Below are 18,592 nucleotides of genomic sequence, written 5' to 3' on the forward strand. Positions count from 1 at the left end.
AGGGAACATGCAGAAGCAATTCTGAGCCAACGTCAGGCCAGAACTGGAGGGTAAATATCTGAGCTTCTTGGCGCCTCACTCTGTTCTTCATAGTCTCAAAGTTTCCCAACAGGGCTGAGTGGCAGCCACTATTAGCAGCAACCTGTTTAAGAACAACCCTTAAACAGCTGCTTTCTCCCTTTCACATCTTTTCTGGGGCTTCCTGGAATCACCTCTCACATAAATGACTCGACTCGCATGCAAACTTTTGACTCAGGACTGGGCAGACACATCCTAAGAGAGTATGCCAGCATAACACAGGATTGTTTAGAGTCAGGGCTGCAAAAATAGAAAGGCCTGCCCTAGAAAGCTCACCATCTAATAGAAAAATCATCTTTTTTCTTTTTTTTCTTTTTAAATGCAGAAGAAATAAAAGTTTACTATTTGAACCAAACACAAGTTTGGAGAGAAGGAAGAAGTGACACAGAAGGAAGAAGTAAGGGTCAAAGAAGCCAATTTAGAGACACTTGTTCTATCCCAAACATCTAGGGATATTAAGAACACAGAAATTTCTGCAGGAGTCAGCTGGGTAATCAGAGCTGTGCAGAGGATGAGGTCTGTGTGCAGTCTCGTGGCTGCAGGCTGCCACTTTCTTATTTACTATGATGCTTTATTTTTTACAAAGACCAAGAATTCTAGTCTTCAGCTAAAGATAATTCAAGTTACATAGAAAATACAAAAGAAGAAAACATTAAATTCAAAACAATATGTTAAGAAAACTATCTACAAGTCACCTTTGATTCACCATTTTTCTTTAAGGCAGGGTTTTATTATGTTGCCCAGGCTGGCCTCGAACCCCTGGATTCAAGTGATCTTCCTGCTGCAGCCTCCTGAGTAGCTGGGACTACAGGCACATGCCACTGTGCCTGGCTTGACCTTTTTATGTTCCTTTGAAGTCATGGGGGATGGGAGCGAATACTCAACTCAAATCTTCATTCAAAGTTCTGATGAACTGCTAAATATTATCATTCAAAATTTATTATTTTTAAATATAAACTTTACATGTTCAGCTTTGCGGTCAACACTGTAAACCAGGGCTTCCTTCAGGCTGGAATTAAAGGAGACCTATGGCCCATTTTCCTTTGCCTCTTCCATCTTGGTAAATAGTTCAGCAAAGGCAGCATAGTGTAATAGTTCAGCAGCATAATTCCTTCTCTCAGGAAAGGAGCCATGAGCGCTGCAGTTAAGGCAGGTCCTTGCACGGAAAACAGCTTTTCCAAAGTGCCCAGTACACCTGCGATTGAGACTTGAGTACTCACCCTGACCCAGCAGGGATTGACGGCACAGCTGAAGGGACATTAGCCTGTGGTTTTTCTTTCTCATTTTGCTTGAAGAAGGATTTGGCTTCTTTAGATGTAGCATCCACTTCCTTTGTTACCCTGTTCCAAGGAAAAGGAGATATCAAATTCACAAGAGGAATAAAGAGAGAGAAACAAAATCTAGTAAAAAGAGAATGAGAACTAGAAACATATCCATCATAGGGCTTTTAATAAATTCTGGCTGTTGAGTTTTCGGATAAAAGTTTACTACAGTATTCTAGATAAAAGCTTTTTCACTGACTAAAGTTAACAAGTAAAACAACAATGCATGTAAATTTTATCCCCCTAAGTCCTCCCGTTACAGCTGTCAGCAAGAAGCACACTCCAGAGTCAGTCGTCTTGTCAGTCTTACAGTAAAACAATACAAAACCAAAATGTGTGAGTTATGTTCAACCACTCATTCAGAAAAACACTGGCCAAGAATAACGATAGGAAAATCCTATAAATCCACCTTGAGGGAATATAAATCTATTCACCTTCAAGGACAAATTTTCTTATTAAGGATCATCTCATTCCGGAACCTAGTACTGTGTCTTGTATACAAGTGGCACAAAATAATGGTTAAGCTTGTAGCCAACATAGGATTGGCCAAACACCACATACCCAGAGGCAAATGAGGAAAAAAATGCATGTTTACTGTTGTTACCACTAAGACTGGCATGGTTTGTCACACAGCACCACTCTAGCAACAGATGGCTGACAGTCATGCAGAATGGCCCCAAACAAGCAAGCCAATCTGTATGACAGCACCCTCAAAAGCTCACTCAATTGAGATGACAGGAATTTTGAAGAAGGTGGAAGAGTAAAGTAGGTTGAACCCACCTGAGAGTCTGTTTCAGGAGAACCTAGGCCTCAGATCCCTTTTCCAACTCAATACACAGGCTACTGCCCTCCACTCCCAAGCCAGCAGGACCCTGTTACCCTTTGAAGAAACAAAAACCACAGAAGATCCAGACTCACAAAGGAAAGGTCTAAAGCCCATTCTTAAAACAGAATTAAGTGAAAAATCTATTGATTCATTCTTCCCTTACCATAGCACCTTCTAAGGTCACATGCTCTAGAGGATAGTGTTGCCACCCAATTCATAGTGGAGTCATACCAAAAAGAAATACATATACTACATTTTGCTACTGAGGTGTGGAGTTCATTTGTTACCCAATCCTCGCCTCATCTAACGTCACTGCATCAATTCCACTATTATAAATTTCAAAAAGAAAACTGGGAGGTTAAGATAATAAAAGAAAATTTCCTTTAAGTGAAGGATGACATTCCACAAAAAAAAGCAGAAGCCAGGCTCAGTGGTGCACACCCGTAATCCCACCTACTCAAGGAGGCTGAGGCAGGAAGATCGCAAATTCCAGGCCAGCCTTGGCAACTAGTGAGACTCTATCTCAAAACCAAACATAAGATCAGGAAATGTAGGCTCAGTGATAGAGCGCCCCTGGGTTCAATCCCCAGTATTAGGGAAAGCCACAGAACACCTGACAAAACAAAATCATATCAAGGCACAACACTGTGAAATTTTAAAATAATGATGAAAGAAAAGATGAAGATCAAGTGGCCCAAGTTACAGAGAAAGGAAAGCAGCACTTATGCAACACATTTTGGTTTTGTGTTTTCTTGTTTTACTGTAAGACTGACATGACTTTTTGTAGCAGGCACCTAATTAAGCATTTTTTGAAAATCAACCAGATGTAAGGCACTATGTTAAGATATTGGATGTGCACAGAAATACAACATGGCTTCTGCCCTTAAGGAGCTCACAGTCCAGCATGACAGCCAACCATGAAATCAAGTTGTGATGTTACATGATATAGAGAGCCACAGAGGGGGCATAAAGAATGTATAACGTGGAGAAATCTTTATTTCTTAGTGTCAAACTCTTATCCATATTCACTAAAAACATGTTACATAAATTGGTACATTTCTCAGGGCTTTTGATAATTGACACTAATACCAGATTACTCTTCAGATAGTATTCCTAGAAGAACTCCATTTTTAATAAGCAATAATAGATTTGGCTATCAAAATATCTTCAAGGGGCTAGAGATACGGCTCAGGGGTAGAGCACTTGCTTATATACATGAGACCCTGGGTTCCATCCCCAGCACCACCAAACAAACAGACAAAACAAAAAACAAAATCAAAACCAAAATAAACAAACAAACAAAAAACCTTCAACCCTTCAAGTAGAATAGTTAAGTTATAAACCATTTCATACACAAGAGGGAACCCTTACAGGAAAAGGCCCATTATCAGCAATAACTAATGTAAGTATTTTAAGTAGAAATTCCACTTTAACTTAATTCTCACTCAATATTTCCTGAAGTTTTTATTTGGGGAGAAATTTTTCCATGACTTATCTTTTCCAAAAGGTGAATCATTTAGGAAAGTCTGAGCTAACTGGCTCAGCTGGTTAAACGACAGGGAAAGATAAAAAGTACTATTTCTCCCCCATTTCCCAAGGTAAATAAACTATATATTTTTCAAGTAGGGAAAAACAAAACAGCAAAAACCCCAAATTTAATTAAAAGTTATTAAAAAAACTAAAAGACTAGCTTTGTACTAACACTACCTTATGCTTATACTTACAAATTCTTCCCAGTCATCACTAGCTTTTTCTCACATTTCTTAAAGGTGTAGTAATGCTCTTAACTTGATACAAAGACAAAAAAGAAAAAGCAGAATGACATCAAGAGATTAAAAGATATGCTAAATCCACACACCAAATCTGTATATGGGCTGTCAACTAAAATTCAGATCTCTCAAGTTCCCTCAAGAGGATTCCTTATAACACCTAAATTTAAGTATAAATAATTTAAGCTTTAAAAAAAAAATTGCCAACAATTAATGGTTTTTGTTCTCCTTAGGGGTAGGAGTTATAGAAGACTTTCACTTGCCCTGTCATTTATTTCTTTAACATATGACTTTTTAAAATAATAAGCATTAATTACTTTTCAAGTATAAACAAACACATGCTTGTGAAAGTATGTAATTTATGGAAAAAGTGCCTCCATATTCTTATTTCCTTATTTTCTTTTTGATAGACACATCACTGCCCTCTTCTGGTAAATGGTGGGAATAGTTGACTCACTAATAACCATCCAGTATTTAAAATCACCGTGCATTGGTTTTCAAAAACAAAATAAGACATTTGTGATATATAATATCATATTCATAAACAAGCACATAAAATTTAATTTGATCAGAAATTTAATGATTTCTCATAGCAACAGTTAGTGATCAACTTTCTGTACTCTTTATATAGAAACTTATAAATAAATCTTCCTTTAGGTATCTTGTTTTAAATTTTTTTTTTTTTAGTTGTAGGTGGACACATTATCTTAGTTTTATTTATTTGTTTATTTTTTTTATATGTTGCTGAGGATCGAACCCAGTGTTTCATGCATGTGAGGCAAGTGCTCAACCACTGAGCTACAATCCCAGCCCCTTTAGGTATTCGTATGTACCCCAAGACACATGTGAAATAATCCAAGCTGAGAGAGACTTAACTTCCAAAAATTTTGAAACCTATATTCTTAATGGTACATTAGTACAGTTTCTATATTTCTGTTATAGGATTTCTAAACCATTAAACACTGTCAGTGTTCTGCTACTTATTAATGGACAACGCAAAAGCTTCCAGTATGATTTCTGGAGGCAAAATGCATCATTAATTCACATCAATAATTATTTAATGAGTCCCAAAAATGATTAATTACAAAGGAAAAGGGTGTCTTACAATGGAGAATTCTGACAGATATTGCCTTAACTTATCACTACAAACATTAGTGATTAGTAATATTTAATATATTAAAATAGTAAATATCCCTGCTGGATGAGAAACACTGCTAATATAGTGTTTTTATCTAACATAATTAATCTGAAAGTAAACATGAGAAAAAAGTGCAACAACCCAAATTGAGGGGCATTCTGCAACACAAATGGTCTAGACTCTCTGTTCATTTAAGACTGGGTCTCGATATATTGCCTAGGCTGACCTTGAGCCTCCCAACTAGCTAAAATTACAGGCCAAGCTGGTAGACTCCTAAAAGATCAAATGCAGCCGGGCAGGGTGGCACATGCCTGTATTCCTAGCAGCTCAGAGAGGCTGAGGTAGGAGGATCAAGAGTTCAAAGACAGCCTCAGCAACATCAAGGCACTAAGCAACTCAGTGAGACCCTGTCTCTAAATAAAATACAAAAAAGGGCGGGGGCTGTGGCTCAGTGGCTGAGTGCCCCTGAGTTCAATCCCCGGGACCCCCTCCCCCCAAAAAAAAGACCAAATGCAGTATTTAATCTTGGGTTAAACCTTGGACTGCATAAGAAATATAATTAGCAAGGACATCGCTGAGATAACTGGAGAAAGTCTGAATAGAATTGTGTGGGCAGCCACTCTGAATGACTATACCTTCCAATCCTGAAGCACGAGGCTCTGACCAATCACTACAGTTCATGGTGACTTGGGTGTTGTCCCAGCTCAGATAGTAAGACTGTAGGCGTACCTGCTGGGGTTGAGTTACACTCACCTGCTCCCTTGTAATCCTACCCCTTCTGCCCTTTTATGGACAAAACTTTCTAAGAACAGTATCCCTCCAAAAAAATAGCCCACTTCCAAATGTGCTCCCTCTCTCTTATTAGCCTCTCGTTGACTTTCTCTTGCTCTCCCTTTTGGGGAGCTTGAGGCTGAAAGCCGGGGGAAGCCATCCTGAAGCTTGTGTAAAGGTAATTTGTGTTTATTTTGCATCACCACAAATTCATATGAGTTCAGCTGCCAGTGCTGGACAGGGGCAACAGACTTGTATATAGTGATACTCAAAGTAGAGGCTATAAAACTACATATTATTGGGAAAAAAACTTAAAAACAAAACAAAAAACTACCTGTTACTGGTTCAAGACAAGATGGGTACAGAAATTATGAGTACTTAGAAACCTGTTTAGCAATGTGACAGAGTCACAATATTCAAGACATGATCAGTAGTCACTGCATTAAACAAAATTAATTTAGTTAACATCAAAACTTCTGAACTGAGTTGCAGGCAATATAAACTGTTATTCAAAGTAAAACCACATTATAATGGGTGTAATATTTTATGGTTATTGTATCACCTGAAATCCAAAAATCTAGTGAAATACGAATTTATGTTATTTTTATAAGCACTTTAATAACCAAGTGTGATTTTTAAAAAAATTAGTTTAAAATTAATAATTAATTTAAGAAAGTAAAATTGGCATTATTTTTATTCCTAGTTTATTAATGACAAAACAAAGTCTTGCCCTGCTGAATGTTTCTGAAAAGAAATCATACACCTTTTTCTGAATGCAGCAACAGTAGTAAACCAGAACACTAATCAATATCATATGGGCTTGACTATGATCTTTCACATACTGAGTCTGGGTTTTGATCATACAGTGATAAAATTATAGTGAGTTCTTTTCAGAGATGTTCTGGCTAATGGAGCAATGAATCCAATAAACTTCAGGAGCGTTTATACAAAACATAAAGAAATAAGTTCAAAATTAAAAGAATTCTTTCATGGGCTGGGGATGTGGCTCAAGCGGTAGCGCGCTCGCCTGGCATGCGTGCGGCCCGGGTTCGATCCTCAGCACCACATACCAACAAAGATGTTGTGTCTGCCTAAAACTAAAAAATAAATATTAAAAAATTCTCTCTAAAAGAATTCTTTCAAAGGGAGTAATCAGGCCAGGTATGGTGGCACATGCCTATAATCCCAGCAGCTTGAGAGGCTGAGGCAGGAGGATTGCGAGTTCAAAGCCAGCCTCAGCAATTTAGTGAAGCCCAAAGCAACTCAGTGAGACCCTGTCTCTAATAAAATACAAGAAAGGGGTGGGGATGTGGTTCAGTGGTTGAGCACCCTTGAGTTTATTCCCTAGTAGGAAGAAAGAAGAAAGAAGGGGGGAGGAGGAGGGGGGGGAGGAGGAGGAGGAGGAGGAGGAAATAGATGTAAAATTTTACACATTAACAGTGCACTGAGGTCTTCTAACAAAGGACAGTTGCTTTGTCTTTTGAGAAAGAAGCACATTTGTTTGCTAAATCTAAAAAACAAACCCATTGTCTAGATATGAGAAAAAGACTATCAATGAGTCTGCTCTGAAACATCAATAAATTCAAAGGTGATTCAAGTGTAACTTTCCAATGACAATACAGCTTGATGTATTCAGGCTTATAATACTAAGAAAACTATAATACTAAAACTTATAATACAAAAAAATAAAATTAACAAAGTACTTTTTTCAATGCAACTTGCAGAATGTCAGCTACTGCTAACATGAACATTCCTTTATTATATCTGTGATTTAAACAGAAAGGTAATGCAAAGTATTCTATGTAATAAAACTAGGATCACATCCTCAACAGAGGTGGTTGGTTTGTTTTGGTATTAGAGATTGAACCCAGGGATGCTTAACCACTAGGCGACATCAATTTAAAAAATCCTTTTTATTTTTTAGTTTGAGACAGAGTCTTGCTAACTGCTTAGGCTGGCTTTGAACTTGACATCCTCCTGCTTCAGCCCTGAGCTGCTGGGATTATAGGTGTGTACCACCATGCCCAGCTCAACAGATGTGGTTTGGAGCGTGCTTGAAGAAGTATATTTTAATGTTGCAATTGCAAGAGAGGAAAACACTTTGGATTAGGAGTTTGTATTGGAAGAACAAATAAATACACTGCTTTCATCATCAAGAAAAATCTTGCTATCAAAGGAAAACTAAAAAATAAAGCAAAAAAATGAAGACACTATACTTAGTAAAGTAGTAAAAGTTGAGAATTATGTAAGGGTAGTATACTTAATTAAAAAAATTTTTTTTAATTGAAGGTAGACACGATACCTTTATTTTATTTATTTATATGTAGTGCTGAGGATTGAACCCAGGGTCTCACACATACTAAGTGAGTACTCTACCACTAAGCCACAACCCCATCCCTTAATCTTTAAATTATTCTCTTAATATTGATCAACTAAAAACTTGTATGCTGAGGTATAATGGTTATGAAAGGAAAAAAATTCTGTTGAGAATGATGAACTACAAAGTAAACAGTGTTTTTAATAGGGAAAAAAAGACAGGTGGGTAGGGGTTATGGCTTCAGTGATAGAGCACTTGCCAGGAATGTGTGAAGCCCTGGGTTCAATTCTCAGCACCACATACAAATAAATAAATTACATAAAGGTCCATCAATGACTAAAAAAAATTAAAAAACAAACAAAATCTCAGATGGTCCCCAATTAGCACAATTTGCTTCAGCCATTATTGTTTTAAATAATCTTATTATTTTAAATAATCTTAGTTCTTCTATGCAAGAAAGCAATTCATCATACTTTTCAGTAGCAAATAAATTATAAGGGTAAAAATGAGTTATAAGCCTGAAGGAAAAAAAGTTTCTACATATTGACATGTTTCATAGAATGTTTTCAATTATATTTCCTATCAAAAGGATTTCCATGGGCTGGGGCTGTAGCTCAGCGGCAGAGCACTTGCCTAGTATGTGCGCGGCACTGGGTTTGATCCTCAGCACCACATACAAATAAACAAATAAAATAAAGGCATTCTGTACACATATAACTACAAAAAACTAAAACTAAAAAAAAAAAAAAAAAAAAAAGAATATCCATGCAAAGGAAATTCATGCATCCAGAATTCTTTATTTCCCCCATTAAAACATATCTTAAATTTAATTCTAACTTCCATGGGATAAATATTAGAAATGGCTATTTATATATTTTTTAAAATGTCTTTATTTTTATGTGATGCTGAAGATCAAAACCAGTGCCTCACATATGCAAGACAAGTACTCTGCCGCTGAGCCCCAATCCCAGCCCCAGAAATGGTTATTGAAGAAGAATTAAAGATGAAGCTGGGCGCAGTGATGCACATCTGTAATCCCAGAACTCAGGAGGCTGAGACAGGAGGATCACAAGTTCAAAGCCATTCTCAGCAATGATGAGGCACTAAGCAACTCAGTGAGACGCTGTCTCTAAATAAAATACAAATAGGACTGGGGATGTGGCTCAGTGGTAGAGTGCCCTTGGGTTCAATCCCCAGTATCAAAAAAAAAGAATTAAAGATGAACTTTGAAAATACAATATCATTAGTTTCATTCTGCATAAAAGTAAAAATAAAAATCCTGAACTTAATGAAACTGCTTTAAAGTGTAGACTTCCATTCCCATGAAAATATACTGAGTTTCTTTATGATGACTGGAATTGGGGGGGTGGGTTGTTTTGTGGTGACGGGGAGTCAAACCTAGAACCTCAAGCATGGTAGGCAAGTACTTTACCACTAAGCTACATGCCCAACCCTGAACTATATATATATATTTTTTAAAAGAAAACCAACACAAATCCAGACACGAGGATGCACACCTGTAATCCCAGCTACTCAGTAGGCTAAGGCAGGAGGATCCCAAGTTCAAGGCCAGCCAGGGCAAAATTAGCAAGATTCTGTCTCAAACAATAAAATAAAAAGGCAGCCAGGCAAGGTGCTATACACCTGTAATTCCTATGATGTAAGAGGATTAGGAGTTCAAAGCAGCCTCAGCAATTTAATGAGGTCCTGTCTCAAATCAAAAAATAAAAAGGGGGCTGGGGATGTGGCTCAAGTGGTAGCACACTTGCCTGGCATTCGTGCGGCCCAGGTTCGATCCTCAGCACCACATACAAACAAAAATGCTGTGTCCGCCGAGAACTAAAAAATAAATATTAAAAAAAATTCTCTCTTAATAAATAAATAAATAAAAATAAAAAGGGCTGGGATGTTGGGCTGGGATTGTGGCTCAGCGGTAGAGCGTTCCCCTATCATGTGTGAGGCCCTCGGTTTGATCCTCAGCACCACATAAAAATAAATAAATAAATAAAATAAAGGTGTTGTGTCCAACTACAACTAAAAAATACATATTTAAACAACAACAACAACAACAAAAAAGGGCTGGGATGTTGAATGATTTCCTACCATGTGCAATGTCCTGGATTCAATCCCCCAATATAGGAAATAAGAAGAAAAAAATAAAAGAGGAAAGGGGCACAGAAATAATAAACATATACATTTCCCACAGGATAGTCCTGTGACCAATCCAACTTATATTAGACAAATTATAAAAAATAAATTCTCACAATAGAAACTTTAAATATTAAAACAGTATTATTCAGAATGTGTGTCTGATGTTTGAGAACTAATATTTCACTCTATTTATTTTGTTTCAATTACAGAATAATAAAAGGTGCAACAGTGGTTCTTATCTGTATTAATCATCCACGTTCACACTTTCAATGAAAAGCCTGTATTCTTTTCAAATTACTTAGGGTTTTTTTTTCTCTATTGTAGTGGAGCTTAAATCCAATGCCTTGCATGTGCTAGATAAGCACTCTCCACGAGCAATAAATATCCCCAGACCTTTTTATTTCATTTTGTGATGGGGCTCGCTAAATTGCTGAGGCTGGTCTGAAACTTGCAATCCTCCTGCCTCAGCCTCTTGAGTAGTGGGACTATAGGCAAGAAATATCATATATCGTTGCTTTGATTCATTTTGTCTCTAATACTGAAATGGAATTTTATGTTTGTTGAATATTATCAAAAACTGGGGCTTGTATTTTATATATCTTTTAAAATTATTTTTCTAGCAATTTCTTTTTATTGTGTTTTACAAAAATATTTGTCTGCAACACATTGAACAATTTAAATCATAAAAGAGTAAACTAATGTTAAATTTACTTATGTAAGTGCTATATTAGGTTACAAAGAAGAATATCTTTGTTTTTAGGAGACATGTTAAAATACTAAGAAGGAAGTATTACAATGTATAAAAGTCATTCTCAGATGGCTCCTATAAGGTTAAAAAAAAACAAAAAACAAATAAATCCATATAGTAATAGAGAGGCAAAACATTAGCCATTGGTGGATCTGACTACAGTGAGTATTGTAATATAACAGTTAATACCAAATTCTGTTTTCCAAAATGTATTTTCACTGTATATAATACAGTTGGCCTTCTGTATCAGTGGGTTCTACATCTGGTAGATTCAACCAAGTATAGATAGAAAACATTCAGGAAAAAAAAACTGCATCAGTGCAGAACATGTACAGACATTTTCCTTGTCATTATTCCCTAAACAATACAGCTATTAACATAATATTTACATTGTATTAGGTATTATAAGTAATTTGGAAGTGATTTAATTTATATAGGAGGTTATACTTAAGTTATATGCAAAGACTATGCCATTTTTATTTGAGACTTGAGCATCTACAATCTTTGGCATCCTCAGGAGGTCCTGGAACCAATCTCCCACGGATACTGAGGGATAACTGTAATTGTCAGAAAACAGGTATCATTTTCAAGAGTAATTTCAGCCCAGGTGTAGTGGCATTGTAAATTCCAGCAACTCAAGGGCCAAGGCAGGATTGTGAGTATAAAGACAGACTTAGCAACTTTAGCAAGGCCTGTCTCAAAACAAAAATGCAAAAAGGCTAGGAATGTGGCTCAGTAGTTAATCCCCAGTACCACACACACACACACACACACACACACACAAAAAAAAAAAAAAAAAATTAGGGGAAAGTCTATTTTCAGAGAGTTCCTAATTTGTTACTGTCAAAGAAAATAAATGAAACCAACTACAGAATTACTTATTGGCATTTCATTTGTTCTCATTTAGCTCAAAATGATAGATTTGCTGTTTTCACATAATAAATTTAAGTAAATGAGAGAAAATTCCAGGCATGTAGCTCTCTATAACAGCCAGAAGGCTAAAGTTGTCATGACACTAAGCCCTACTATTTTCCTAAAGTATAGTAAACAAACCTTACAACCCAATTCAAACAATAATACTGAGGAAGGAAACAATACTGGAATCAAATTTCTCTTTTCAATTCTTATCTGATTTCAGAGACCTCACTGTGGATTCTATTTCACAGTTGAGGAAAGTAACAGAAATGACGACTTATGCAAAGTCACAAAGCACAGCAATGAGCAAGTAGAAATATAAACTCTTCTGATTTTAGTTGGACTGAGGCTGTATTGCTATGGTGTGCTGATTTTAGTTGGACTGAGAAAAGATGTCTAATACCATTTAGAAAGTTGCTCATTTTGAAAAGCGTAAATTTTAAAGTTTGTAAAGATTCTCTTACCTCACTTCTTCACCAGCAAAATCAAATACTTTGGTGATTTTAACTTTTTCGGTTTCTTTAGGTTTCTCTATCTCCTCTGCTTTGACCAACAATTTACTTGAACTCATCTCTTCAGTCTCCTCTCCTGTCTATGGAAAAAAGCAAGAAATGCAATTAGTTTCATCAAAGTATGAACCTATAAGAGTCATCTAAACATGCTGCTTATGGTTATTCTCAATGTTTCATCTCTAATTACTCAATGATTTCTTTATTGGGAATTTATTTGATTAAAAGGCTTCAGGGTTTTTTTGAAGAACAGCTGAGATGTGATCCCAAGGCAATTTTTTTTTTTATTTTAGTTGTAGTTGGACACAATACCTTTATTTTACTTATTTATTTTTATGTGGTGCTGAAGACTGAACCCAGTGCTTCGCACATTCTAGGCAAGCACTCTACCACTGAGCCACAGCCCAGTGCCCCCAAGGCAATTTTTAAAGTTTGAAATTTGTGTCCAGTAGGTAGTTTTATTTTAAGGCAATATAATTGGAAAAAAATAAACTCACTGTCATCAGTGAACACTGTCTGTAAGTCCACCATATAGCTTGTCCTTAAGCTGATTTTTCAATAATTGTCTTTCTGTTCTAATCTTACCCTTTCTGTTCAAATCTTAATATCTGTTTTATTTTATTAGAACATTATAATTATACATAGTAGCTGAATTCATCCGGACAAAATCACATGCATAGAATTTGATTTCAGTTCATGATCTCCTCTCTTCCTCCCATCCTCCCCCATCCCCTGCTCTGCACTGCTTCTCCTTCCTCTACTCTGCTAGATTTCCTTTTGTTCATCTATTTTTATTGGTTCTTTTTAGTTATACATACAGGGGAAATTCCCTGTGGTGTATTTATATATACACATAGCATGATTTTTTAAGAATTCACTCCGTACTGCCTCCCCTTTCCTGTCCCTCTGTTCTGCCTCTTGATCGTCTATGCTACTGATCTTCCTATATCTTTATGTTATCCTATCCTTACTTCTTCCTTTCCTTTATTTTACTCTAACTTCCACAAATGAAAGAAAACATTTGACCTTTGAGTTTCTGAGTCTGGCTTATTTTACTTAGCATGATGTTCTCCATTTCCATTAACTAGCAAATGCCATAAATTCATTCCTCTTTATGGCTGAGTAAAACTGCTTTGTGTATATATACCATAATTTCTTCATTCATTCATTTATTGACAAACATCTGGGTTGATTCCATAATTTAGTGATTACGCAGCTATTAACAATGAGGTGGCTGTATTGCTATAGTGTGCTGATTTTAGTTCTTTTGGAAAACCAACAAAGTGTAGGATAGCTGGGTCACATAGTGGTTCCATTTCCAGTTTTTTTAGGAATCTCCATACTGAGAAAGGCTTCTTTTCATAAAATATAGAGTGCTTTTGCTTTCCACTAGTAAAGTTACTATCAAAAGGCATCTATCTAGTCTGCTTTCTGTTTAAGATTCAAATCTCAGTTTATAAATTAAAAAAAAAAATTATCTGGGGAACCCTAGGGTATTTCTGGAGATGCTATCATACCATTCATCTCCAGCCTTACCTTCACCTGTGTACTAGAGGGCAATTTTGATTTTGGTCCCACGTCATTGAGGAAGCTGGCCCAGAGCTCATCCTCCTTCTTTTTCCTTGCATCCTCTGATCCAGTCCCTTTGTCCTGTTCTTCTGTTTCATCTTCCTCCTCACTGCTACTTCCTCCAGATTCAGCCTTGGCATCTTCTTCTTCCTCTTCTAACAAGAGGCCACTTTGTTTTCTCTTCCTAATCATCAATAGTCACAAGAAAAGCAAGACAAGACAGATAAGGCAAAATGTTTTGTTACCCCTTCCTCAATTCCAAATGTAATTCTGTATACCTAAAAAAAAAAATTTAGATCTGAGACTACTAGATCTAAGGGGGTGGGGAACAGAAAAGATAAACTAAAATTTTATAGAAGAATTGAGCTCTTACTGTTAGCATCTTCCCCAATCACTTGGAATCATTATATAGTGTTCTAAATCAGGACTAGCTATTTTCATTTAAAAACAAACAAAACAAAACCCAAAATCACCTCACAGAATTAATCTGTTCAAAACAGTATTTTTGTTTTTGAACTGGGGATTGAACCCAGAGGTACTTTACCATAAGTCACATCCCCAGTCCTTTTTTTAAATTTGGAGACAAGGTCTAAGTTGCATAGGACCTTGCTAAGTTGATTAGGACCTCGCTTAGTTGCAGAGGCTGGCCTTGAATGTGCAATCTCCCTGCCTCAACCTTCTTGACTCTGTGATTACAAGAATGTGCCACTGCACCCAGCTATTTGTGTTATTTCTTCTAGAAGTTCTCAGGGAAAAATATATATCAGTGTTTTGTTCTACTTTCTGAAGATATAAAAGCTGGAATAGAGACAAAAGAACTAGGTCCAAAGCGGCTGGAGTATGGATCAGTGGTAGAACACTTGCCTCCCACGTGTGAGGCACTGGGTTTGATCCTCAGCATCACATAAAAGTAAATAAACAAAATAAGGATACTGTGTCCATATATAACTAAAAAATATTAAAAAAAAGAACTAGGCCCAAGACTTATAAAATATATTGCTTTCACTAATACTTTGATTTTAAGTGAATTATCTAAATCTAAAATTCTTTTTTTCCTTTTTATCAATATAATCTGCTTTTTGCTTCAATGCCCAGGAAAACAAAAAGCAGTGAAGTAAAACACTTCCATAGAAGATGTCCCTGAGTTAAGTTACCTATCAAAATTTTCCTAATTCTGATGGAAATGTAATTCAGTATAGGCTTATGAAAGAAAAATTGCTAGGTCAGGCATGGTTGCGCACGCCTATAACCCCAGTACCTTGGGAGGCTGAGCGAGGAGGATATTAGCCTCAGCAAAAGCAAGGCGCTAAACAACTCAAGGAGATCCTGTCTCTAAAAGAAAATACAAAATAGGGCTGGGGATGTGGCTCAGTGGATGAGTGCCCCCTGAGTTCAATCCCTGGTACCAAAAAAGAAAAAGAAAGATTGCTAAAAAAAATTGAACTGCACATAACCTTAGATCAAACAATTCTACATGTACAAATCTGATTTACAGGTATACAAAGACATGTACAAAAACTATTTACTACAAAAACTAGATATGATCTAAATGTTCCTCAATGAGAGGATTCGCAAGTCAAGTAAGGCCTATCCGTGCAATGTATGTTTAAATGTACTGCGGTGGTACCACTTCCAACTTGTAAAACAATGACAGTGAAAAACAATAGAGTGTTGTTGTAAAATACAGGGTAGGACATATATATATCCTTGTTATACACGGACAAAACATCTTTGGTGGGCTGGGAATGTGGCTCAAGCGGTAGCGCTCGCCTGGCATGCGTGCGGCCCAGGTTCGATCCTCAGCACCACATACAGACAAAGATGTTGTGTCCGCCAAATACTAAAAAAATAAAATAAAATATTAAAAATTCTCTCTCCCTCTTTCTTTTAAAAAAAAAAATCTTTGGTAACATTCTTCTTCAACATATATAGGACATATATAAATCCTTGTTATATACGGAGAGAATATCTTTGGTAACATTCTTCTTCAAGGCTAGAAACAAGGTATACATTAATAGTTTTAACCATATACACATTTTACTTATTAGGCTTTTTTGTTTAATTAAAACCTAAATATTTTGCCAGATACGTTGGTACACTCCTGTAATCCCAGCAACTCAAAACGCTGAGGCAAAAGGATTGCAAGTTCAAGGCCAGCCCAGGTTAACACCCCTGGGATTCAATCCCCAGTAGCACCCACACAAAAATAAGTAAATAAATAAAAATAAACCTAAAAATTTTAAAGCTTATCAGAGACCAAGAATTTATTTCTAAAATACCAGCAAATGTTTTCTTCAAAAAAAAAAAAAAAGGGTCAGAAACCCTGACCATAAGAAATCTTATCATCAGACTAATCTCAGCAATTAGGATGACTGTAGCACAAGCCCCTGACTTCTGGGAACTTGAGAGCAACATCACCTGGCCGGAATGCTCTGAGCCTTTCTCTGTTTCCCTTTCGGTTTCTGTGTCTGCTCTTCACCATCCACTTCATCTTCCTTCACTAATTCATTTACGTCATCTTCACTATACTCTCCACCTGAAATCACATAACAGGGTGGTCAGACAGATAGGAAAGAAAGATTTTTCACATCAAGATGAAACATTTTCATTAAAAAAAAAAAAAGTCCTGTATTTTTCCTCATTCTTAACCTAAAATATCATTTCCTTAGGGAAGACTTCTCTGTCCCTGGAGACTAGGCTGTTTTCCTAATCCTTGGCTTCCATAGCAGTCCTTATTTCCCCTCCCTAATTCATTCCCATATAGTAAAGGTTTGCAATTTCTGCTATGCTGTTTGTTGTTCACTCTTTGAAGTCATGGACACTGCCTGTCTTGATATGTAAATATTTGCTTAACAAATGAGTGAATGAACAAATGAATGGAGATTCTAAGTCTACTAATATACTTTTTGAAGAAGAAATTAATGTTCCCGTCGCATCTCAGATATAATAACAAAGACACCTTGTCTTGTCCACAAATGGGGTTTAGAAAGAAACTTAAAAGACTTTCAGTTAAATATAGCAGAAAAAACAAACACATCTATGTTCTATCTTCAGACACTGATATTCAGGGGTTCCCAGCAAGTGTTGTCTAGATGCCCAGTCTGGCCACCAAACCTACAAAGAGGTTCAACTTCTATTTGAAGTGCACACACCAAAATGTACAGCTGAAATGAATCTGATATAGAGCTCCACGAAATGACACACAGTAAAACAGGACCCAGCTTGAGGAACAAAACATGGCCAGCATCCCAAAAGGTCCCCTGTATCTGCTTCCAGTCACCACTCACTGTCCCCACTCCAAAGGTAACCACTATCTTGCATTTAACACCACAGGTTAGTTTTTGCCTGTTTTTTGAACTTTAACCAAACAGAGGCCTCAATGTACTTTTTTGTCTAACTCAACAGTATGCCTGTGAGTCACCATATTGCTACAACTCGCTGTAGTTTATACATTCCATTCCTGAACAGTATTTCACTGTATGACCACACCACAAGTTATTTATATATTCTATTGTTGAAGGACATTTGGGTTATTTCCTCTTTGGAGCTGTTTTGATACTCCTATATACATCTAATCAGCTTTTAAGTACTTCACTCACAATGAATCAATGACCCCCAAACACCTGAGGAAAGCCTCCAACATGACAGGCAAGATTCAAAGAGAAGAAAATAAGAGGAAATAATCAGTGCAGGAATCAAAGTGGAAAAAACCACCAAAAACCTTTATAATTAATATCCTCAAAAAGATCAGAGAGGGCTGTGTTTGTAGTTCAGAGGTAGAGTGCTCGCTCAGCATGCGTGACGCACTGGGTTCAATCCTTAGCACCACATAAAAATAAAATATTGTGTCCACCTATAACTAAAAAATAAATATTCTTTAAAAAAAAGATATAAGGGGCTGGGGATGTGGCTCAAGCGGTAGCGCGCTCGCCTGGTATGCGTGCGACCCGGGTTCGATCCTCAGCACCACATACCAACAAAGATGTTGTGTCCACCGAGAACTGAAAAATAAATATTAAAAATTCTCTCTCTCTCTCTCTCTCTCTCCTCTCTCTCAAAAAAAAAAAAAAAAAGATATAAGAAGAAATGGGCTGGGGTTGTGACTCAGTTCAATTTTCAGCACCACATATAAATAAATAAAATAAATAGGCTGGGCATGGTGGTGTACACCTGTAATCCCAGCAACTTGGGAGGCTGAGGCAGGAGGATTGCAAGTTCAAAGCTTGCCCCAGCAACTTAGCAAGGCCTTAAGCAACTCAGGGAGACTCTGTCTCTAATACAATATAAAAAAGGACTTTGGGGCTGGGGATGTGGCTCAAGCAGTAGCGCGCTCGCCTGGCATGTGTGCGGCCCGGGTTCGATCCTCAGCACCACATACCAACAAAGATGTTGTGTCCGCCGAAAAACTAAAAAAAAAAATAAATATATTAAAAAAAAAAAAAAAAAAGGACTGGGGGGGCTGGGGTTGTGGCTCAGCGG

The 18,592-nt window shown here is 36.9% G+C and overlaps 1 protein-coding gene across 2 annotated transcripts in view; it reads right to left on the reverse strand.

Annotated features, from left to right (window-relative positions):
• Cfdp1 (craniofacial development protein 1) overlaps window positions 1–18,592 on the reverse strand; it is a 113,081-nt gene that overhangs the window by 80,898 nt on the left and 13,591 nt on the right. Inside the window, exons 2-5 of one of the 2 annotated variants that reach the window (XM_077793106.1) lie at window positions 16,532–16,649; window positions 14,087–14,297; window positions 12,500–12,627; window positions 1,299–1,418 (exon numbers count right to left, since the gene is read on the reverse strand). In XM_077793106.1, coding sequence (XP_077649232.1) covers window positions 1,299–1,418; window positions 12,500–12,627; window positions 14,087–14,297; window positions 16,532–16,649 — 577 coding nt within the window. Of the gene's footprint in view, window positions 1–1,298; window positions 1,419–12,499; window positions 12,628–14,080; window positions 14,298–16,531; window positions 16,650–18,592 lie in introns of both variants that reach the window. The other variant, XM_077793105.1, reaches the window with a different exon arrangement.

The sequence above is a fragment of the Urocitellus parryii genome, chromosome 15, assembly GCF_045843805.1.
Source record: "Urocitellus parryii isolate mUroPar1 chromosome 15, mUroPar1.hap1, whole genome shotgun sequence".
In the NCBI taxonomy this organism is placed as follows: Eukaryota; Metazoa; Chordata; class Mammalia; order Rodentia; family Sciuridae; genus Urocitellus; species Urocitellus parryii.